General features: G+C 43.6%; 1 protein-coding gene across 1 annotated transcript; it reads left to right on the forward strand.

The window, feature by feature from the left end:
- The first annotated feature begins 207 nt into the window (after nucleotides 1-207).
- LOC145399278 (uncharacterized) lies at nucleotides 208-24,125 on the forward strand. Its single transcript, XM_080271953.1, has 3 exons — nucleotides 208-750; nucleotides 21,462-21,526; nucleotides 22,895-24,125. The coding sequence occupies exons 1-3, from the start codon at nucleotides 208-210 to the stop codon at nucleotides 24,123-24,125; spliced, it is 1,839 nt and encodes a 612-aa protein (XP_080128079.1).
- The last annotated feature ends 428 nt before the right edge of the window (nucleotides 24,126-24,553 follow it).

Consider the following 24,553-nt stretch of genomic DNA (forward strand, 5'->3'; position numbering starts at 1 on the left):
GTTGGCTAGGGTCAAGTGGGCACTGGGGGGCCTGGTGGCTCCTATCGTCCTGGAGTCACCCTTGCCCAGGTCCCCTGGTGGTTACCCGCGTATACTCTCCTGCTACCTCTGGGGTCGCCAGTGGTGTTATCCCTGGGATATGACCTCCCCTTGTTGGGCTCCATGGTGGGTGGAGGGGTGGGGGAATGAAGTTTCTGTTGTATATTAATGGATAATTTACCTAAAAATACTGTTGACGACACATCATCTGTCCCTGGTAATTCTGCGGAAGCATCCTCTTCGATTGCCACGTTAGAGCCTTTCCAGGCCCCAAAGGACTATCTTCCTCTGACCCAATGTTCAACTGGGAATAGGAGGAGGTCACGTCGGGTTGGTTTGGCTCCGGGGTTCAATCCGGAAGAGAGTGAGCCTGAGACCTTCAATAAGTATCTAGTACTGAAACCCTCTGCTGGTGGTTCCGTGCTGGATATAGATATTTTTGAACTACACCGAGCCATTGTTTCTGCTTGTGGCCGTGAACCAGCAATCTCAACCCAGGGGGATGGTAGCCTACTTATTGAGGTGTCCTCTCCAGCAGAAAGCTCTCGTCTCCGGAATTTGACCTCCATAGCTGGCAATAGTATGTCCTGTGTACCCCATGGCACCTTCAACCAAAGTAAGGGGGTTATTTACTCTCGAGACCTCCTGCGGTACCCTGAGTCACAGTTGTTAGAAGAACTACGCTCTTATGGTGTTATAAAGGTTGACCGGGTACAGAAGAAGATCGATGGTGTTCTGACCCCGACTCCGACGCTGTTTCTGACCTTTGACCGCTTGACGTTGCCTGCTTCCGTGAAACTTGCCTGGCTCTCTCTGCCTGTGAAGCCTTATGTTCCAAACCCAAAGCGGTGTTTTCACTGTCAGGGGTATGGGCATGTTAGTAAATTTTGCCGACGTGTGTCATAAAGACTTTGTAGTTACTTGTAGAGAAGTATATTTTAGACTTGTGGTCGAGCGGCTTTTATATCTTGTAGTAGTTTCCCCACCAGATGTCATGTAGTGACGGGAGAGGTAAAGAATAATATGGGACTATTTTTATTTGTCTTGGAGATATTAAACAGGTCTCTCCCATGGGAAGAGTATAAGTCCCGGGTAGCTACCTCCCTGTCTCGCTATCTCTCTCTCTTTCTATTCTAAGGCTAATCTCCGTCTCGACCTCTCTCTAGGGTCGCTTGTCTCCTTCTGTCTCTCTTTCCTAAAATCTGGTGTAGCAGGGGTGTGTCACGTGTGTTCCTCGTGGATCTTTGTTCACGAGAGGACTGCTGACAGCTAACTGCATCATCTCCTTACTGGCCGCTGTCGTCAGCTTTCCTCAGTGTTAAGAGTGTGTAAGCATGCTTAGCACTGCTCGATTCTCGCAGACACAACACCTTCTCATCATTTGACTTCCTGCTTCTATCTGTCTCTCTATCTATCTATTTATCTATCTATCTAGTATGATTTGCAATTATAATATGGAGACCTACCACACGTGCACTGGCTGGCCTTCCTGGTGTTTGTGTTTCCTGTGACGATATGAGTCATACCAGTGATTGTCCAGGACCCCTTAAATGCTGTCACTGTGGGGATCCTCATGCTGTATTTTCCAAAAACTGTCCTGGCTACTGCCTTGAAAAGGAAGTTTTGAGCATTCGTGCACATGAGAAGGTTTCCTTTCCAGAAGCAAAGAGGAGGGCCCAGACTCTCTTCTTTCGGCCTGGAGTTACTTATGCTTCTGTCCTTTCTGGGGCACCTGTACGTCGTTCTGTGTCCCAGAAGTTGCCACGACCCTTTACAGTGACCACTTCCCCAACTACTGATTTGACGGATGTTGTTAACCCTGGAATTACTGATAAGTGTGTGACTGATGCTCATCCACCCACTGCTCCAACTGTCTCTGCCTCCACCTCAGTGGCTGACAGTTCGCGTACTTCTGTGGTGGTGGCAGATGTACACACTGACGAGACTCATCCCCCCTTGTCCAGTATGAACGAGGCTCCTTCTGTATCCGGCAAATGTCATCGTAATTCGTCAGAGTCCTCAGAGCTTGAATGCTGGCCACCTAAGGTTTCTGTTGTCGAACCTTGTATCAACCTCTCTACTGTTCCCTCTGCCTCAGAGGCTGAGAGGTCTAGCCAAATGGAAGCTGCTGCTGGTGGTTCACCTGTAGTCAGGTCCCCACCTGGGGATGGTGTTGGACAGACTGCTGATGCGTCCGTTCTGAAAAGTACAATGTCAACCTTGCAGGGTTCTAATCCTGTCAACTCTGTTTCCACTTCTGGAGCTTCAAATGGTAGCACTGGCCGTCCCACATTACCCAAGGCGGCCTCCAAGCATCTATCCAAACCGAATGTTATTCCACCTCAAAGGAAGAGTGTTGTAAAACTTTCCTCTTCCACGTCCTCACGTTTGCCTACGGATGTTCGACATAAAGCGCGGGTTCCTGGTGCTGGACAGTCTCTTACCAAGGGCCTTCCTAAGCATCATTCCAAACCCGCTCGCATGTCAGGAGGTGTACAGTCATGCACTTAATCATTTTCCCCTCCACTATGGGTTCTATCATCCAGTGGAATTGTCGAGGTTTACGTGCTAACTATGAGGAACTGTGTCATCTAGTTTCTCAATTTACTCCGCTATGCATGTGTATCCAGGAGACCATGGTTGGTGATACCAGTTCCTACTGGTCCTTCTGGCTACAATGCTTTTTATTCTGATCCTGTGCTGGGCCAAGGTCGTCATGGAGGTGCTGCTATCTTCCTTCGCCAGGATATTCCATGTAGTCGTCTGGATATTTCCAGTCCCTTGCAGGCAGTTGCTGTCCGGATGTTTTTACGTCGGCAGTATACAGTTTGCAGTCTTTATCTACCTCCTAGTGCAACTGTTGAAAGGGCGGATCTGGAATGCCTTATTCATGGCCTTCCTTCTCCCTTTCTGTTACTAGGCGATATGAATGGTCACCATCCACTATGGGGAAACAGTGAGGCCAACCCTCGGGGTGTTATGCTGGCCTCTTTAGTGGAAGATGAGGAGTTAGGCATTTTAAACTCCAATATAATGACTTATTTCCATAGCCAGACAGGAACTTTTACTGCCATTGTTTTGTTCTTATGTTCAGCTGATGCTCTTTTAGATTTTAACTGGGATGTGTTGCCGGACCTGTATGGCAGCGACCATTTTCCGTTACTCTTAACTGCTAGTGCAGGTGGACCTCAGCCATGTCTTCCTCGCTGGCTTCTGGATAAGGCTGACTAGCCATATTTCAGGGAATTAAGTTCCATTTCCCTTTCTGTCAATGAGTTTGGCTGTCTTACGGAGGCTGTGTCATATTTCAATACCGTGCTGCACTCAGCAGTCCTATTATCTATTCCAAAAACAAAGGGTCAGTTTCCTAAACGTCCAGTTCCTTGGTGGAACTCGGAGTGTAGTTCCGCAGTGAGAGCCAAACGAATCGCCTTCTCACGACTTCGTCGTCACCGTGGGGATCCTCAGTATTTGGTGGCGTATCAGAGGGCACGAGCTCATATGAGGCGGGTCTTAAAGGAGGCTAGGCGTTCGTCCTGGAAGGGTTATGTTTCCTCCATCAATTCGAGGACTTCCATCACCCAGGTGTGGAACCGGGTAAAGAAAATTTCAGGTAAATTTACTGTTCCATCCCCTCCTGTTTTATCTGCACCAGGTGGAACTGTGGCTGATCCATTTGCTGTTGCAGAATTGCTTGCTGACCATTTTGCCAGTGTGTCAAAGAAGGATGCAGATACACCTTTGGCTTGCCGCCGTCGGCGCCTAGAATCTCGTGGTCTCAGTTTTGCCTCTGTTGGGGGAGAGCCTTACAATGTTCCATTTTCAATTTTTGAACTCCAGTCAGCTCTGTCGCAGTGCCATGATTCCTCTTCTGGTTTTGATGATATTCCTTATGCCTTTTTACACCACCTGTCTGATGAGTCCCTGTTGTTTTTGCTTTCACTGTTTAATAAGATCTGGTGTTCTGTGGAGTTTCCGGCTTGTTGGGATGTTGCTGTAGTTATCCCCATCCCCAAACCAGGTAAGGATCACCTACAGGCGACGAATTATCGGCCTATTTCTTTGACGTCTTATATATGTAAAGTTTTGGAAAAGATGGTCAATGTTAGGCTTGTGTGGTTTTTAGAGAGAGGTGACTTCTTATCCCCTGCCCAGTATGCTTTTCGAAAAATGCGATCTACCTCTGATGCATTACTGTCCTTGGAATCTTCTGTCTGTGAGGCTTTTTCCACTAACCAACACCAGGTCACGGTCTTCTTTGATTTGGAAAAGGCATATGACACTGCCTGGCGTCATGGTATTTTACTCTCTCTTCATGAGTTTGGTCTTCGTGGGCACTTACCTGTTCTTATTCAACAGTTTTTAACCGAATTTTAAGGGTGCGAGTGGGAGGAGTGCTTTCTAATGCCCGAGCACTAGAAGATGGAGTACCACAGGGGAGTATCCTTAGTGTTACTCTGTTCGCTGTAGCCATTAACAGCGTCATCAGTGTACTTCCTGATGGTGTACGAGGATCACTATATGTTGATGACCTCTCGATTTCCTTCACTGCGTCTAGAATGTCTCTGATAGAGAGGAAGTTGCAGCTGGCTCTCCATAGAATTTCTGACTGGGCAGAAGCACGCGGTTTCCATTTTTCTGCAGCAAAGACAGTGGCTATACATTTTTGTCGTCTTCGAGGAGTCCACCCAGACCCTGACTTGTATCTCTATGGTAGAAGAATATCCTGTGTGGAAGAGACATGGTTTCTGGGTCTTCTGTTTGATAGAAGATTAACATGGGTTCCTCATATTTGTTCTGTTAAGGTGGCTTGTCTTAAAGCTTTGAGTCTTTTGAGGGTTTTAGCTCATACCTCTTGGGGTGCTGACCGTCAGACCCTCCTCCTCTTGCATAGGTCTCTTATTCTTCCTAAAGTTGAATATGGGTGTGAGGTCTACTCCTCTGCAACAGATGCCCGCCTCCGGTTGTTAAATTCTGTGCATCATGCTGGTGTTCGTCTGGCAACCGGGGCATTCAAATCATCCCCAATTCCAAGTTTGTTGGTAGATGCTGGTGTACTCCCCTTGGACTTGCGGCGCCAGTTGCTAATGATGAGGTGTTGGTATCGTCTTCACCGCATTCCAGACTCAATTTCTTGTGCCATTGTCTCACAGGATTCCCGATCTTCTGTTTTTGAGACCCGTCCCAATTTCCCAAAGCCATTTGGTTACAGGGTCCGGTCTGTTATGCTAGCCCTCTCTCTCCCAAGACTGGCAATTTGTCCACATCAGATCCCAAGGGTGGGTTCTTGGCTACTCCCTCGCGTGACATTCTGTAGGTCCGTTGTTGGAAAAAAGGGTTCGCTTCCCTCTCAGGTGTCCCTCTCTCTCTTTTTAGAACATGCCTCCATTCATGAGGGTTCTGTCCCCATCTATACTGACGGGTCTAAGACTGATACTGGAGTAGGATTTGGTGTTGTCTTCCCTTCCTTTAGTAGGGGCGGTAGCCTTCCTGGCGTTACTTCAGTGTATACAGCAGAACTGACTGCAATTTTGTATGCTCTTAAAATCATTTTTACTCTCTGCCAATCCGTTTTTGTGATTTATAGTGACTCACGTAGTGCTTTGTCTGCACTGGAGTCTTTTAATGCATCCCATCCATTGGTTTTATCAATTTTAGAGTGGCTTTTTCTTCTTGGCCGCCGTGGCCGCCGTGTAGACTTCTGTTGGGTTCCTGCACATGTTGGTGTGGTGGGCAATGAGAGGGCAGATACTTTAGCTAAAGCTGCGTCTTCTCAACAGCCCCCAGCTGACTACTCACTACCTGTTTCTGATGTAACACCTTACTTGCGGTATGCAATTTGTACGTGTTGGCAGAGACACTGGGATGGTGTGTCTCAAAATAAACTTAAAGAAATCTTTCAGAGAGTGGTTGTGCCAAGGGTTCTTCCCTCTATGTCTCGGCGACTGGAGGTGGCTCTTGCTAGGCTTCGCATTGGGCATTCTCGGCTTACACATGGGTTCCTCATGTGTGGTGAAACTCAACCGTACTGTGATGACTGCCTCGTTCCCCTTACTGTCCGTCACTTGCTGGTCGAGTGTCCGAGTCTGGGGGGCCTGCGTCAGAGGTTCCTTCATAGGCATGGGGGAGCAGATGGTGCCTACTGTTTATCCTCGATGCTTGGTGAGGCCTCTAACGATTTTACTGATGTTTTTAGTTTTCTTCAGGAGGCGGGCCTCCTTCCACTTTTATAAGTAATTATTTTATAAATTATTCTTTTATTATTTTTAGTGTTTTATTCCTACTAACAGATATTAACTTTATTTTGAATAGACACTTTTTATTTTGCCGTGCCTTCTACTTTGTCATCCGGCGGCATATGACCCTGGCAGTTGCGCCGCCAGATTGTAATTATTTTCAATCAATCAATCAAATCAATCCTGTGCCTTCACCTCTTCCTTGAGCTTATCCACGGCAGCAAGGATCTTGCTAATGTTTGACATACACAGCTCAGTCCTGCCTTCCATCACGCTAGGCTGCTCAGCTTGACTCTGTCTGGCGTCAGGCTCTGTGTCAACCTAGTCTATCCATTGCAACACTTCCTCGGGAGGCTGTTCCTCAGTAGCAGTGTGCACTTCTTGTATCTCCGCCAATGTAACGTCCTCGAAACCTGGTACAGCTTGTGCTGCTGTCAATGTTGCTGCCTCAGCATCGGCCAGTGGTTGAATGGCCATCTCCTGGGTGATGCACAGGTGAGGCACAAGCATTCACCACGCATAGTTCACCATTGCAGGTGTAATCTGGTGCCAGGCTTGAAGGAGAAATTCAACTGCGTCCTTCACCATAAAGTTACGCCAAAATTCCTCAACAGTCATGGCATCTGTGGTAGGTTGGGATAGAGGTGCTGGTGGAGATGGAACGGGAGCAGATGCCTCATCAAGGTCTTCGTCATGATCTTCTTGTAGGGCATGAAGCTCCTCTTGTGTGTCGGTCTTCCTGCGTAGGTAGTCATACACTTCCTTATGGTAGAAATGCTTCACTGTGGCGATTAGTTCTTGATCGAGTGGCTGCATTTGTGACGTTGTGCGGGGCGGCAGAAACACAACACGACAATCCTTGTGAAGATTTTCCAGGTATGGAGGGTGACTTGGTGCGTTATCAAGCACAAGGAGCATCTTAAATGGAATGCCCAGTTTCTGACACTTGGCTCTCGCATCAGGGACACACCGCCTCGTTAACCAGTCTGCCATAATGTTCCCGGTCATCCAACCATTTACAGACTTGTACCAATACACGCCACTTGCATCCATGTTCGTGAGGTTTTTGTAGCACCTTGGATGTGAAGCTGTGTGTACAACAACTGGCCTCATCTTGTGGCTCCCAGACAGGTTTACAGCGAACATTACCGTCATCTTACACTCCTTGAGCTTGCGACCAGGGGCTTGTTTCTGTCTTTTAGCAATGTAAGTTGATTTTGGCATGGCCTTGTAATATAAGGACGTTTCATCGATGTTGTAGATCTGGTCCTTGGTGTACTGTCTCTCTTCAATAATCGTTTTAAATATTGCAGGATAGTCTCTCGCGGCCAACTCATCGGCAGAGGCACGTTCACCAGACACTTTCACGTAACGGAGTTCCTTGCGCTAGAAAACGGTCCAGCCATCCAACCGATGCCCTGAACGGTTTTTCCACTTTTAACCTTCGAGATGCAGCCTTGTAAAAGAGCTGGGCTTGGTTCCGAATAAATCTTCCATTGAGTGGAACACCTTCCTTTTCTTTCCGCATTATGAAGGTGGCAAGATAGCGCTCCATTAATATTATAGCATGATTTCCCACACGCGAACGGCCATCTAGGTCAGAGGCACCGTACGTCTTCGCTACAGCCTTTATGGCTTCACGGTTCTTCCACACAGTTCTCACTGTAGATTCAGCCAGTCCCAGGGTTCTCCCGATAGCCGTGTTTCCTTGACCCTCCTCCTTCATCTTAATTATCTTTAACTTGGTGGTGTGCATCAGAAGTTTCTTTACTCTTGGGGTTGGAGCCATGGTGCAGCGAAGTACAGGCAGCACAAAAAACACCACACGTTGTACACAACAGGTTAGCTGTAGAGAGCGGATCTGCACAGTGCACGAGCCGGGACTGTTATGGCACGCCCGCTCCCTTGTACCCCAAGCTGCGCAGTAGAATGTCCCTGAATTTCTGCGCATCAACATGATGACACGTGACGCGCTCTGTGAGGAGTGGTCGCGCACTAGTAGAAAATGGCATTTTTGAGCCACTCCTTGCCTCTGTCTTGCGTTCTGTGCGGTAAACTCGCGCAATAAAGGGTTTTTGGTTATGATTTTTGGTCACTTGTGCACAAGGCGAATCGCAAACTGCGGTGACGCGCACTGTGCGAGCCCACTGTATATATATATATATATATATATATATATATATATATATATACACAGTAATCCCTCCACTGTCTGACGTAATAGAGCCAAAGGCACGTCCGGAAAGTGGTCCTGTCAGGATAGTGGGCACCAGCCTCCTGGACTGGTACTTATAGACCCTAACCCAGCCTAACTTTGAAAGCCACCTAAATAACTCCCTACCAGACATGCGGAGCACCTATTTAAACCTATTTAAGACCCTATTCACACCAATAATGGATATAAAGCATGAAATAAATGAAAAGGAACCAAAGAATGAAGAATTAGAAGTGACTGTACCTCAGTCAGTGTACTTACATCACGTTTGTGGCTGCCTTTCTAAGGTTTTGGCAGTGATGAAAATGCTCTTGAAGCACGTACGGTAATCCAGTGTTGTGGTGCACTTAATTCTTTGCACTGTGAGTTATAATTGTTTAACACTGCACATTGTTCTTAACTGCACCACTGCAGTTCTAACTGCCAGATAAACTGCCAATTTGCACTCCACAGTTGATCCTTTGCACTCTAAGTTCAAATTTCTTAACACTGCACAACACTGTAAATTCCCATGTGGTCTAGAGGCGAGGTAGTGCAGTATATTCACTGTTTATTCACAAAAAACGAGCACATGTGGCTTCCAGTGCGATAAGCATCTATTCACAATCGAAGTTAGGGAGTAACTTTTGATGTCGGAGAAACACAGTTGCCAGATCGCAATGGCCACATTACCAATATCCTCAACTTTTATTACCAAATTTAACTTTTCATTATCAAATTCGTAAAGCTAGCATTTATTCTTCACAAATTATATATACAAGTGGAATACATGTAATCACTCTCCTTATAATTAACAGCATGTTGATTATTTTCACGCTATGTAGGGTAGCAGATTAATCAGAGAGAGCAAACAATCCACCGTCTCCATCCTGTGTATCCTCATACGTGTGAAAAATCCGTTTGGTAATGCATTATTCTGATTCATTACCAGACGACTTTTTCATTACCAAATTGGCCCACATTTGGTAATGAAAAATAACAAACGTCAACCCTGACAGGGAAGAGGGGAGGAAGGAAGGGTTGAAGGAGCCATGGTGTAAGCAGCTGTTTGGCGCTGCACGGCAATTTGAAATTATGGGTGGGAAAAAATTTGGATTTGGGGGGGATTTTTTTCTTTTTTGGCCATTATTTGGTTCCAATGGTCCAGGCCCACAATGTCTGGTAAGTGGGGATGTCCGGAAAGTGGGCTTCCAGAAAGTAGAGGGATTACTGAGAATAGCGTTCACATACATAATTGAAGACATGCTAAGAAAGATAATAACATCATTCATCAGACCAACCCTGGAGTATGCATCAGTAGTCTGGAGTCCTCATCTCAAAAAAAAACATAAACAAGATTGGAAAAGTTCAAAGGGCCACTACAAGATGGGTACCAAGCTTAAGGGACCTAAGCTACGAAGAAAGACTAAAAAAAACTGAATCTTCCAACATTACAGGAGAGAAGGAAAAGAGGTGACATGATTATGCTATATAAATGCATATTAGGGAAGGAGAAAATAGACGTAAATGATTACTTAACCTATGGGGATGCATCAGCAAGAGGACACTGCAAAAACTGCACAAAAAGAGAGTTGATAAAGACGTAAGGAAATTTAGTTTCCCAAATAGAGCAACTGATCAGCGGAATGCACTACCGAATGAAATAGTGTGTGCCAAAACATTTCACAAATTTAAAGATATGTACAATAAATATGGTTTAAGACACGGGACAGTACGAGCTTGACTCATTCCTGTAAAGATACAATTAGGTAAGAACAGTTACGTAAGAACACACACACACACCTCTAACTATCCCTGTCTCTAACTCTTGCTCTCTCTCCCACTCTCTCTTTCAGACTAATTCTTACTCATTACGTTATTATTTCATAACAGTATGTTATTTTCAGTTTAAAGTAATGGAAAAAGCATTGCTATTGTATAAATAGCCTTTAAAAGAAAGCCTCAAATCATTTTTACTTTTGTTTTCGTATGTATCTTAAATAGGTATCATTGAAAATATTTACAACTTACATTTACATGAAAATATTTACAAAATGCCTTCACTGTGTACAGCACTGGGTGGGGCACACAGGCAGAGTGAGGCAGAGCGAGCGTGAGCAGGAGAGTGAGTGAGTGTATGGCCTTGACAGCTTGGGGGATGGTAGAGGAACAGTTACCTTACATGCCTGCCAATTTTTACCCACGAATCTTGAAAAATGCGGTTACAGTGAAGTTTTTTATTTTAAATCGTTTTAAAACGGCACTGGCACTGGCCGTGGAATTATGTCAGACCGTATTAAAATGGCACTGGCACGTGGCGGGTTAATGCCAAATTATTATCCTAACCTGATTTATGATATTACAGACTGTTTGGATAAGTTACCATAGGTTAGTTTAGGTTAGATTAGGCTAGGTTATGGTTAAATAAATTTAGTTTAGACTTCAGGAAAAATATATTGGGAAGAAAAGGGATCTGTATTTTGTTTTTGTTCTATCTATCTATCTATCTATTGCCAGACGCCTCAATCTCGTTTGGGGTGGCCACAAACAAATCGCCTCCAAGTCGCCCTGTCCCCCGCCATTTCAATGCCCTGCTCCCAACTCACACCCCCCTCTCTCATATACCTCTCCACCCCATCCCTCCATCTCATCCTCAGCCTCCCCCTCCCTCTTCCCCCCTCCACTTCACTCACATACACTCTCTTTGTCAGTCTTTCACCCTCCATCCTCTCCACATGGCCAAACCACCTCAGTGTGTTCCTCATAACGCTTCCTATCACATCCACATCCACACCACAACGCTCCTTTATATCCTCATTCGTCAGCCTGTCTCTCCACGTGACTCCACAGGCTCCTCTTAAATAACTCATTTCCACTGCTCTCACTCTTGACTTGTGTCCTTCCAACAATGTCCAAGCTTCACTTCCGTACGTTAGAGTTGGTATCACAATACTGTCATGTAGTAACTTTTTCACTTCCATGCTCACTTCCCTGTTTCTTATCACTGCTTTCAAGGAACCAGCAACCTTTCTTCCCTGCTGTACCCTTTCAAGCACTTCACCCTCCAAACCTCCATCCTTACTCATCACACTACCCAAATACTTAAACGTACTCACATTTTCCAATTCCTCACCATCTAACCTCGCTGTACATTCACTAACTTCACCTCTCTCAAAGACCATCACTTTACTCTTCCCTACATTCACCTTTAGGTTCCGTTTCTTACACACTCTCTCAAACTCATCCACCAAGCCTTGCAGCTCCCCTTCGTCTTCACTCAACAACACAGTATCATCTGCAAACAACAGTACAGGGAGTTTCCAAACACTATCCTCTCTCACCAGGGCCACTCCAACATCCACTACCCTACCTTGTACCTCTTTTATTACCCCATCCATGTACAGATTGAACAACCATGGAGACATGACACATCCCTGTTTCAAACCAACTTTCAAAGAGAAAAATTCACTTAGTTCACCATCAACACGCACTGCAGCCTTCGCACCATCGTACATGCTCTTCACAGCATTCAACAACTTCCCATCTACTCCATATATTCTTAACACTTTCCACAATCCTTGTCTATCCACCCTGTCATATGCTTTCTCCAAATCCATGAAAGCTGCATACAACTTCTTTCCCTTCTCTAGAAACTTTTCCACTAAAGATCTAAGAATGAATATCTGATCTACACAACCTCTTCCCTTCCTAAAGCCTCCCTGTTCTTCTCCAACTAATTTCTCTGTTCTTTCTCTAACTCTGTCTATAAGTATCCTACCATACACTTTTCCTATTATACTAAGAAGACAAATGCCCCTATGATTACCACACACTTCTTTTCCCCTTTTCCTTTGTACAAGGGAATAATTATACCTGACTTCCAATCCTCCGGGACTCTACCTTCCTCCCAGGCCAATCTGCACATCTTCCACATCCATTCTACTACTACCTCTCCCCCATGCTTCAGCATTTCACCACACACTCCATCAATTCCTGGGGCTTTCCCCGATTTAACTTTCTTCATTGCTTCCACAACTTCTATCCTACTGATTTCTTCCTGTCTTCTCACCTCCCTCCTTCTCCCAGCCATTCCCCAGCCACTTATACTCGCATTACTTCCATCCTCTACGTTCAACAATTCCTTAAAGTGTTCTCTCCATCTGCTCACTTTTTCTTCCTTCTCCACTAGTAATCTACCATTTTTATCTTTCACTCCCCTGCTAACTTCATTTCCACCCTGTCTTACTCTTTTCACTTCTCTCCAGAACATTTTCTTACAGTCCCTCCACTTTACACTCAAATTCCTTCCAAATTCCTCATCCACTCTCTTCTTACTCTCTCTTACTAATCTTTTCACCTCTCTCTTCCTTTCCACATACAACTCTCTCTTCCGCCTCTCAACTTCTTCCACGCCCCTATTTCTCATCCATTCATGGTATGCTTTCTTCTTTTGTGCCACAGCCTGTTTCACCTCTTCAGTCCACCACGCTGTTCCTTGCAACCCCCTCCGCCTTCTCTTCCTTCCACACACCACATCACATGCTGCACATATTTCTTCTGTAAATATCTTACACACACCTTCCACGTCTCCCATCTGCTCCAATTCATATTTGCCCAATCGTTCCTCCACTTCTCTCTTATACTCTGCCTTTTTCTCATCCTCTTGTTTTTGTTTATTTGGAAAAGGCCTTTGACAGAGTCCCTAGAGAGATGGTGAAGTGGGCAATAAGAAAGCATGGCTTGAAGGAGTGGGTGGTTAGGGTGGTTATAGCTATGTATGTGGGTGCTCGCACCCAGGTAAGAGTGAATGGAAATTTGAGTGATGAGTTTTCCGTGAACGTTGGTGTGCATCAGGGGTCAGTTTTGAGTCCCATATTGTTTATCATGGTACTTGAAGCCCTCTCACATGACTTCAGAAATGGACTCCCGTGGGAGATGTTGTATGCTGATGATTTGGTGTTGATTGCAGAGAACAAAAGGGAGGCGGAGGAAAGGTTTAGGAAGTGGAGAGATGGTATGGGGCACAAGGGCTTAACGGTAAATGCAGATTAAACAAAAGTGATGATATCTAGGGTTGGTGGCGGTACTGTCAAAGACGAGGGAGAGTGGCCATGTGCAGTTTGCCACAAGGGCATGGGAAGTAATTCCCTCTTGTGTGGTGTTTATGATAAATGGGTGCACAAGAGATGTAGTGGTATCAGAGGTAGACTGCGAGATAATGCTGATTTAGGTATATGGCATGTCGGGGAGAGCAGGTGGAGATTGTCAGGCATGAAAGGATTGAACTTGCTGGTGAATCTCTTGAGTGTGTGGAAGAGTTTTGTTATTTGGGAGACATGTTGTGTGCTGGAGGTTGCACTGGAGCTAGCTCTGTGGCTAGGGTGAGAAGTGGTTGGAAGAAGTTCAGGGAGCTGTTGCCTCTCCTAACATTGAGAGGACTCTTCCTACGTGCTAAGGGGTCTTTGTATGCAGCATGGGTTAGGATGGTAGTGAGACCTGGGCAGTAAAGGAGGAGGAGATTCGCAGGCTCAGACATACAGAAATGACAATGATTAGGTGGATATGTAGTGCATCCCTGTGTGCAAGGTCTGGAGGGGCTGGGTTTATGATGGAAGAGTTGAGAGATAGGATGGGACTGGAGTGTATTAGTTTTGTGATGAGGAGAGGTAGATTGAGATGGGTTGGGCATGTGGAGAGGATGGGGGATGATAATTGGGTGAGAAGTGTTAATATTGGGGGTGGAGTTATAAGGGGTAGATCGAGAAAGAGATGGGAAGAGGTCATTAAGTGTGACCTCAAGGAGGACTGAACAGGGAGGCTGCAATAGATCGTGCACCATGGAGAGCCACCATTAGGTGACCAAGGCCAATGCATGCAAGCATGTTGCAGCCTTTAAATATGAAATGAAAGAAAACTGTGTTAGGTTAGGTTAGAGTTGGCTTGGTTAAGTTGGGTTAAGTTATATTGTTAGGTTGGACAGTTTAAGTGATGTAACATGTGTGTTTGAATAGATTTAGTAAGGCTTGGCTTGTAGTAATAAGTATTGAACTAGGCTCATATTGTCCTGTCTTAATTATTATGGATATCTAGGGAGAAATTTATTCAGCTCATGGAAAAATATACTGAACTGGAAGGGTTACATACGAGGTACCATCCATAATTTTCTGGACTAGTGCTATATGAATTTGAAAACTCACCATAGCTCCTATTGGCCACCATCACCCTCAAAGTAGTTCCCTTGCGCATTGATATAGCGGTCCAAGCGCTTCCTCCCTTGCTGAAATGCTCCCTGGAAGTCCTTTTTGACGAGTGTCAAGCACCTCCTGCTGTTCGTTCTGGATATCCTCATTGGTTTCGAAACAATGCCCTCTCAGCTTAATCTTCATTTTGGGGAACAGAAAAAGTCACAGAGGGCCTGGACAAGAAGGCTTCATCAGAGGCAAGTCCAAGAAGCTCAGTGCAGTCATCGACGCATTGCTGCATGTGGTCAGCTGTCAGGAGCCTGGGGACAAATTTGGCTGTGATGGGGCACTTGCCTAATTCTTCAGTTAGAATCCTCTGACATGTCACAAAACTAATTCCCACCTCCTCACCAATATCGTCAATGCTCCGATGTCGATCTTCATGGATGAGCTGCTGAATTTTTGTGACATTCTGAGGAGTTGTGCTGGTTGAGGGCCTCCCTGTGTGGCTGTCATTGCCAACTGATGTTTGAACTGTGTCTGCCACTGAGACACCTGTGTCCGACCAAGAGATTGCTCACCAAACACTTGTTGAATCATTGTCAGGGTCTATTTTGCACTTTTCCTGAGATTTGTAGAAATTTGATGTAAAGTCACTGTTCGTTTTTTATATCTATCCTAAAATCACCTGACAGCACATGCGCAAGAGCAGACAAATGAATGTCACCAATCCCCACGTCCGCCTAGCTCCTCGCCTTTTGACACTCACTCACAATGCATGATAGTACACTCGACCCTCGATTTGGGGGACCCGTTTCCCGGATTTCGGATTTTCCAGACACGGACTGAGGCTGGGCAATATTATCAAATGCTGGACAAATGCCCGTACAAGTCCGGGATTCTCACAAAAGTCCGGCCATTATTCTCTCATTTAAAACTATAAGCAGTCTGTTGCACAACATAGTATAATTTTAGCAAGGTTTTGACTCGATAAAGGCCATTTGTAACACACAAGAAGATATTTTCATACATGAAATGCATCTTGGCCACCAATCTGCTTCACCCCACCAGTTCCTAACTCGTGGCAATATCCCATTTGCCTCTTACCTTTCTCAAAGGCCACTGTAAATGGTTTAGTGCATAACACAGTAAAATTTAAGGCAGGCTTGGACACAATAAAATTCATAAATAACAAAAACAAATATTTTATTACGGACAAAGTGAGACCTGGGCAGTGGAGGAGGAAGATATTCGCTGGCTCAGACGTACAGAAATGACAATGATTAGGTGGATGTGCAGTGCGTCCCTGCGTCCAAAGCCTGGAGGGGCTGGGTTTATGATGGAAGAGTTGAGAGGTAGGATGGGACTGGAGTGTATTGATGTTGTGATGAGGAGAGGTAGAATGAGGTGTTTTGGACATGTAGAGAGGATGGGGGATGATAATTGGGTGAGGAAGGTGAGAAGTGTTAATATTGGGGGTGGGGTTATGAGGGGTAGACCGAGAAAGACATGGGACGAGGTCATTAAGTGTGACCTTAGGGTTAAGGGACTGAACAGGGAGGCTGCAATGGATCGTGCAGCGTGGAGAGCCGCCATTAGGTGACCAAGCCCGACACATGCAAGCATGTTGGAGCCTTTAAAAACGAAACGAAACGAAACGAACAAAGTCAGTGGAATCCATTCCTACACACTTAGCTCACCCAACTCGGTGTGACTAAAGACTGAATCGGCACTTTTCACTGGAATATATATATATATATATATATATATATATATATTATATATTTTCGCCACGGTGGCTCATACACACCTAATTAACTGAAATCCGCTAAAAAAAATGTACTTAATATAACCCAATTAATAAATTAGGTTTCAGAGCTAAAATGCACCAATGTTAACAGATATTTCCCCTTCAGATCATCAGTGTTTGTATCTCGGTCAGCTGATGAGTGGTTGGCCAATGTTGGCCCCCTTGACAGACTTCTATTTTGCATAAATATTTAGTACAAAAAAATGTATCTGCATTGTAAATCAATATTTATACAAAACAAAAGTCCATCAAGGTGAGTTGTTAGGCTAGAGGCAAAACACTTGTGCTGTCCTCAAGCAGTTTTCGCTCTGAATCCTGATTTTCTGTGAATGATTAAATTAAGCACAAATTTTTTACTGTCTATCTATCTATTGCCAGACGCCATAATCCTGTTTTACTGCATTTCAAATAATTGGGTGTGAAAACCTATATGGTGATAAAGATTAAAATATTTTCCAATTAAAATTGCCAATTCTGTCCAAGATCGAGATCACATTTGATGACTGCGTGTTTGTATCTCAGTCATCTGATGAGTGGTTGGTTCACCTCGTGGTGTTCCATTCCTTGTTCATTTTCCTCTTTTTCCTCAGCTTTCTGATCTTCCTCCATCATACCCTCCACATTCTCGTCAACAACTGTCTAAACAACCATTCTTAGGGTTGTAGCTAGCAAAATACTGTACTGCTATTGTGTCAGTTATTATTATTGTTATTGTGTCACTGTTATTATTTTATGTACTGTGTATGTTAGTTATGTTGGTATATGTAGCCTACATACCTGAATGCTTTAGAATATCGGAATAATTGCCGGACAGTATTGGAGAATTCGGACAAAGGATGGTAATAGTCCAGGGAATGGGATGTGGGGCCGGACTTTTGTGATTCCCAGACTGGTCTCCCCCCCCCTGTTAGTCCGGGGAATCCAGGGTTGAGTGTACTGCCATCTAGAGGCGAATCGCGCTACTACAATCCATTTAGGAGTCGTGATCCCTGTCCTGAAAATTTTGGATAGCACCTTGTATGAATGAATCCAGTGCAGTTACCATTTTTAACATCCTATAATTCTAAAGGGATTTGGTGGTGACAGAACGTAGAATATAAGTCCTATGATTCTAGAGGGTGTTGGCGGCGACAGAATGTAGAATAAGTCAGTGTAACAGCACTAGGCTGATATTGGAAGCATCTAGTCTACATATGGAAACACATGTGAGAGCAGTCAGTAGCTACCTATTGTGTAGTGGTGCAGAGGTGGCACTAGGTGGAGTAACTTGGCACCCATATCACCACACAGGACTTACCAGATGTGTGATAGTCAGTGGTTGTTTTTTGTTGCTGATCAACCCCAGACTGTCTGGCCAAGCAGACCCATCAGCTACAGGCAAGCAACACTATAGGGTTGTCCCATGTAATGACCTGATGTTCGTTTGTGGCTGACAGTGCCTGACCCAAGCAGGGTGCAGGGAATACTGATTTGGTTCCTGGATGAATGCCACATTTGCATCTCCTCACCCAGTTAACAGGGGCACCATAGCAGGCTCCACTTCACCCTATAGTGTGGTTGTATTGTTATCAGCTGGAGTTTTAATGGTTTCCTGGGTTATAGGAAACTGTTAGGCTTGTCACTGAGCATAGAGCCACCTGATATGGAAAGGAAAGTAATAAAAAATAACAGCAGGGGAAGGGAGAGGTAAGATGAGAGGAAGGCAGACACAGAATTAAAATTAGAAGGGGGAAGGGAGAAGTTCAGTACTACCATACATCAAGTGAGTGGATGATGGTTGCCACCACCTACTACCTTCATTGTTTAAATTATGTAATTACAATTGCTGTATGTATCTTTGTTTTTAGGAATACTTTACATTTAAGTTTTACTGGTTTCTGTATTTCCTCAGGAAGTACATATTAATTTGTTGATTCCAGGCCAGTGACCTCTAAAAGTATTACTTAGTTGCACTGATGTAACATTAAGTACTTGTCCAAAGGATACTCTACTGTTGTGTATGTAATGAAGTGATCTGTGATTCAGGTGTGTGGTGCGAGAACAGCTGGACACGCACAAGGCAGCTTGCAGTCAGTTCATCAGAGGAGCTGATGTGGATTCTGCAGACTGCAGCTAAAAGGTAATGATTGTGCCAAGACTCAAATCTTCATGTTGATGATTCTGGCTCTGCCTTTATAAAGTGTTGTACTGTAAACCATTGTTTTGCATGGCTAATGTATTACCAGGTTATACCGTGCATTGTGCAAATGGAATCTGCACAAAAAGAAGCTTAAGAATCTCCTTGTTTTGGTATTGGGGAGAAGTGAATCATAAATTTTCCCAAAGGTCCCTCTTTTGGCTCTTTAAAAAGTTTCTCTCTCTCTCTCTCTCTCTCTCTCTTCTATACAGGAATGTTTACAGTAGTGTGGCTTACTGTCAAACTGCCACTATTGATGGTATCCATGTCTCTGATGCACAATAATGAGGTGGCAGGAAATTCAGAATACATTCCAAAAATAATATAGCAGTTACTTGATGATTACTCATGGAAGGAATGTCACATTTTAAGGGTTGAAGATGTATTGATCATGAATGTCAGAGTAAAGTGATATTAAATGTTAAATAAATTGTCTTTTTTGTTTATAACAGCTCATGTTGTACACAGAAATTTACAAACCAGCCCTTAATAAGACAAAGACACAGTATTTTTTCTTTATCTATCTATTGCCAGACGCCTCAATCCCGTTTGGGGTGGCCACAAACAAATCGCCTCCACGTCGCCCTGTCCCCCGCCATTTCACTGCCCTGCTCCCAACTCACATCCCCCTCTCTCATACCTCTCCACCTCATCCCTCCATCTCATCCTCGGCCTCCCCCTCCCTCTTCCCCCCTCCACCTCACTCACATACACTCTCTTCGTCAGTCTTTCACCCTCCATCCTCTCCACATGGCCAAACCACCTCAGTGTGTTCCTCATAACGTTTCCTATCACATCCACATCCACACCACAACGCTCCTTTATATCCTCATTCGTCAGCCTGTCTCTCCATGTGACTCCACAGGCTCCTCTTAAATAACTCATTTCCACTGCTCTCACTCTTGACTTGTGTCCCTCCAACAACGTCCAAGCTTTACTTCCATACTTTAGAGTTGGTATCACAATACTGTCATGTAGTAACTTTTTCACTTCCATGCTCACTTCCCTGTTTCTTATCACTGCTTTCAAGGAACCAGCAACCTTTCTTCCCTTTTAAGCACTTCACCCTTCAAACCTCCATCCTTACTCATCACACTACCCAAGTACTTAAATGTACTCACATTTTCCAATTCCTCACCATCCAACCACGTTGTACATTCACTGACTTCACCTCTCTCAAAGACCATCACTTTACTCTTCCCTACATTCACCTTTAAATTCCGTTTCTTACACACTCTCCCAAACTCATCCACCAAGCCTTGCAGCTCCCCTTCGTCTTCACTCAACAACACAGTATCATCTGCAAACAACAGTACAGGGAGTTTCCAAACACTATCCTCTCGCACCAGGGTCACTCCAACATCCACTACCCTACCTTGTACCTCTTTTATTACCCCATCCATGTACAGATTGAACAACCATGGAGACATGACACATCCCTGTTTCAACCCAACTTTCAAAGAGAAAAATTCACTTAGTTCACCATCCACACGCACTTCAGCCTTAGCACCATCGTACGTACTCTTCACAACATTCAACAACTTCCCATCTTCTCCATATATTCTTAACACTTTCCACAATCCACCCTGTCATATGCTTTCTCCAAATCTATGAAAGCCGCATACAACTTCTTTCCCTTCTCTAGAAACTTTTCCACTAAAGATCTAAGAATGAATATCTGATCTACACAACCTCTTCCCTTCCTAAAGCCTCCCTGTTCTTCTCCAACAAATTTCTCTGTTCTTTCTCTAACTCTGTCAATAAGTATCCTACCATACACTTTTCCTATTATACTAAGAAGACAAATGCCCCTATGATTACCACACACTTCTTTTTCCCCTTTTCCTTTGTACAAGGGAATAATTATACCTGACTTCCAATCCTCCGGGACTCTACCTTCCCCCCAGGCCAATCTGCACATCTTCCACATCCATACTACAACTATCTCTCCCCCATGCTTCAGCATTTCACCACACACTCCATCAATTCCTGGGGCTTTCCCCGATTTAACTTTCTTCATTGCTTCCACAACTTCTATTCTACTGATTTCTTCCTATCTTCTCACCTCCCTTCTTCTCCCAGCCATTCCCCAGCCACTTATACTCGCATTACTTCCATCTTCTATGTTCTACAATTCCTTAAAGTGTTCTCTCCATCTGCTCACTTTTTCTTCCTTCTCCACCAGTAATCTACCATTTTTATCTTTCACTCCCCTGCTAACGTCACTTCCACCCTGTCTTATTCTTTTCACCTCATTCCAGAACATTCTCTTACAGTCCCTCCACTTTACACTGAAATTCCTTCCAAATTCCTCATCCACTCTCTTCTTACTCTCTCTTACTAATCTTTTCACCTCTCTCTCTCTACATATAACTCTCTCTTCCGCCTCTCAACTTCCTCCACGCCCCTATTTCTCATCCATTCATTGTATGCTTTCTTCTTTTGTGCCACAGCCTGTCTCACCTCTTCAGTCCACCACGCTGTTCTTTGCACCCCCCTCCGTCTTCTCTTCATTCCACACACCATATCACATGCTGCACATATTTCTTCCGTAAATATCCTACACACACCTTCCATGTCTCCCATCTGCTCCAATTCATATTTGCCCAGTCGTTCCTCCACTTCTCTCTTATACTCTTTAGCTTTTTTTATATACATTTTCGTGTGTCTTTTATTGCAGTGCAAATTGAATAACCATAAAAATGAATCTGATTTTTTCTTTCCCTCTCTCCACAGCATAAATGAGCTCATGCAAAAGCAGGGTTCATTGGACGGTGTTATTAAGTTGATGGAGATGCTGGTCTAAAGGCGACTGTTGTTCCAGGTTCACAGCTGGAGTCAGAGCAGTAAAGCAGTTGTAAACACTGTCGTCATCAGGGTGCTGCCTGAGTAATGGATGATAAGTATAAAACAGGACTGAGGGCACATCTTATGTTGTGTTAGCACATCCAGCAAGAGGTACCTCGGTCAACAACTCATGGGTTATTATCTATGTAGTGTCCTGTGGAAGATATGTTTTTTCTCACATAGGAACTGATTTTGGATGATTTACCTGGTGTGGTATCCTTTGCAGTATCTGTTGCTGCAGAGACATTAGGTAGCAGCTATTGAAATAAGGAAGACGGTGGTAATATCAGTCTGAATTGACAGCGTGACTCAGCAGTGATCTGTATATTTAAAGTTACGGTTCAGAAGCATTCACGTGTTAGCAATGTTTAATCCTTTGGCCGTGGTAGGTGACTGTGGTCGCCCTACTAATTATTCTTCATGACGCGTCAGGGGACTTCAATCCGCAGCCGAAAAAAACAAATTTCCTTCCACACATCTGTTGTTTTTGTATAAATACAGTAAGTTTTTATTTCGTTTATGTGCCAATAAACATTGTGTCTTGTGTACATATACAAGTGAAAAACCTTGCTTGAAGTAAATAATCTCGTCATTATAGCAAAATTAGAGAATAGCAAAAACTATTTTCGCATTTTTTTCTCAGAATATTACAATTTTCTTGTACATGAACGGTAAATTTTGATCTCTTATGTGCCAACAAACAGTGTACATGTTTGTAGTGTAGATATACAAGTGAAAAACCTTGCTTGACATAAATCTCGTCATTATTGCAAAATTACACAATAGCAAAACTTAATTATTATTGCATTTTTTTTCCTCAGAGAATCACGATTTTCTTGTAGAGAAACATGCATTTTTGACCATTATCACACACAAAAAATGGAAACTTCATGGTCATTTCCTGTTGGAAAAGTAACAACAAAGTTATAATTAGCACATTCATTTTTTAAGAATTTAGGCCGTATAATGATAGGTTGCAGCCAAAGGGTTAAAGGAAGAATAGTCAGTGTTGAAATTTTATCCTTTTTATGTAATTACAATTATTATTGAGTAATAGTGATGAATTTTTGACAGTTATTGTTCATTGTAATGGAAGCAGCTGATGACTGAGCATTGGTACAGTGAAGGTAAGTCATCCTGTTGGTGGTAGACAGTAAGATTAACACCAAGGTAGAGTATCTGAAGTATAGTGGAAGTTGAGAGAGGTGGAAGGAATGATATAATGGAGGTGGTAAAGGAAGAATCAGATGTACAGTTAGAGTGTGAGGTGGGTGACAAAATATTGGAGGTGGTAAAGGAAGAACCAGATGTACAGTTAGAGTGTGAGGTGGGTGACAAAATATTGGAGGTGGTAAAGGAAGAACCAGATGTACAGTTAGAGTGTGAGGTGGGTGACAAAATGTTCCTCAGTGACAATGAGACTGTCCTGGACACAGTGTCCTCAGCTGAAGTTAAGCAGTTTAGATGTTTAGAGAGTGGTAAAGCATTTGCTTTTAAGAACAGTCTTATCCATCATGCAGTTGTTCATTCAAGAGTGAAGACTTTCAAGTGTGATGAATGTGGTAAACAATTTGCATGGAAGAAAAGTCTCACCAAACACCTATTAATTCATTCAGGAGTGAAGAATTTCAAGTGTGATGAATGTGGTAAACAATTTACAGATAAGAGTAATCGCACCAAACACCTATTAATTCATTCAGGAATGAAGAATTTCAAGTGTGATGAATGTGGTAAACGATTTACACGGAATGAAAATCTCACACGGCACCTATTAATTCATTCAGGAGTGAAGAATTTCAAGTGTGATGAATGTGGTAAACGATTTACACGGAAGGTTCATCTCACTCGGCACCTATTAATTCATTCAGGAGTGAAGAATTTCAAGTGTGATGAATGTGGTAAACGATTTACACGGAAGGTTCATCTCACTCGGCACCTATTAATTCATTCAGGAGTGAAGAATTTCAAGTGTGATGAATGTGGTAAACGATTTACACGGAAGGTTCATCTCACTCGGCACCTATTAATTCATTCAGGAGTGAAGAATTTCAAGTGTGATGAATGTGGTAAACGATTTACACGGAAGGTTCATCTCACTCGGCACCTATTAATTCATTCAGGAGTGAAGAATTTCAAGTGTGATGAATGTGGTAAACTATTTGCACGGAAGTGTGATCTCACCAAACACCTATTAATTCATTCAGGAGTGAAGAATTTCAAGTGTGATGAATGTGGTAAACGATTTACACGGAAGGTTCATCTCACTCGGCACCTATTAATTCATTCAGGAGTGAAGAATTTCAAGTGTGATGAATGTGGTAAACGATTTGCACAGAAGGGTGATCTTACCAAACACATATTAATTCATTCAGGAGTGAAGAATTTCAAGTGTGATGAATGTGGTAAACGATTTACACGGAAGGTTCATCTCACTCGGCACCTATTAATTCATTCAGGAGTGAAGAATTTCAAGTGTGATGAATGTGGTAGACGATTTGCACAGAAGGGTTATCTTACCAGACACTTATTAATTCATTCAGGAGTGATGAATTTCAAGTGTGGTGAGTGTGGTAAACAGTTTGGTCTGAAAAGCAATCTCACCAAACACCTATTAAATCATTGTAAAGGGAAGAGTTTCTAGTGTACTTAATGTGGTAAACAGTTGACTCAGTTGATGTCATCTGACACTGTTTAATTCATTAAGGAGTGAAGAAATTCAAGTGTGATGAATAGGGTGAACATTATTATTATGATCTCTCCAGTATCAGTTCAGGAGTGAAAGAATTTGAAATGTGATGACTGGAAAACTGTGTAGAAAAAATTCTTATTCACTTGGCACCTGACGGTTCATTCTAGTGTAAGAACAATTATATAGTTATGATAAATGTGGCAAAACTTGTAGAAGAAATTAGGCTTTAACCAGGCAAGGTGCCATTCACTAACAAGTGAGGGAGAAGACATGTTTTATCTCATAGGCTGGATTTTTTTTTTTTAAATAACGACAGAGGAAGGAAAAACAAATGAATTAAAAAAAAAATAATCCATACACCAGCTTACTGGTGTCCTCTG

The sequence above is a fragment of the Coenobita brevimanus genome, chromosome 48 (genome assembly GCF_032717465.1).
Source record: "Coenobita brevimanus isolate Jiangsu-jjx chromosome 48, ASM3271746v2, whole genome shotgun sequence".
NCBI lineage: Eukaryota > Metazoa > Arthropoda > Malacostraca > Decapoda > Coenobitidae > Coenobita > Coenobita brevimanus.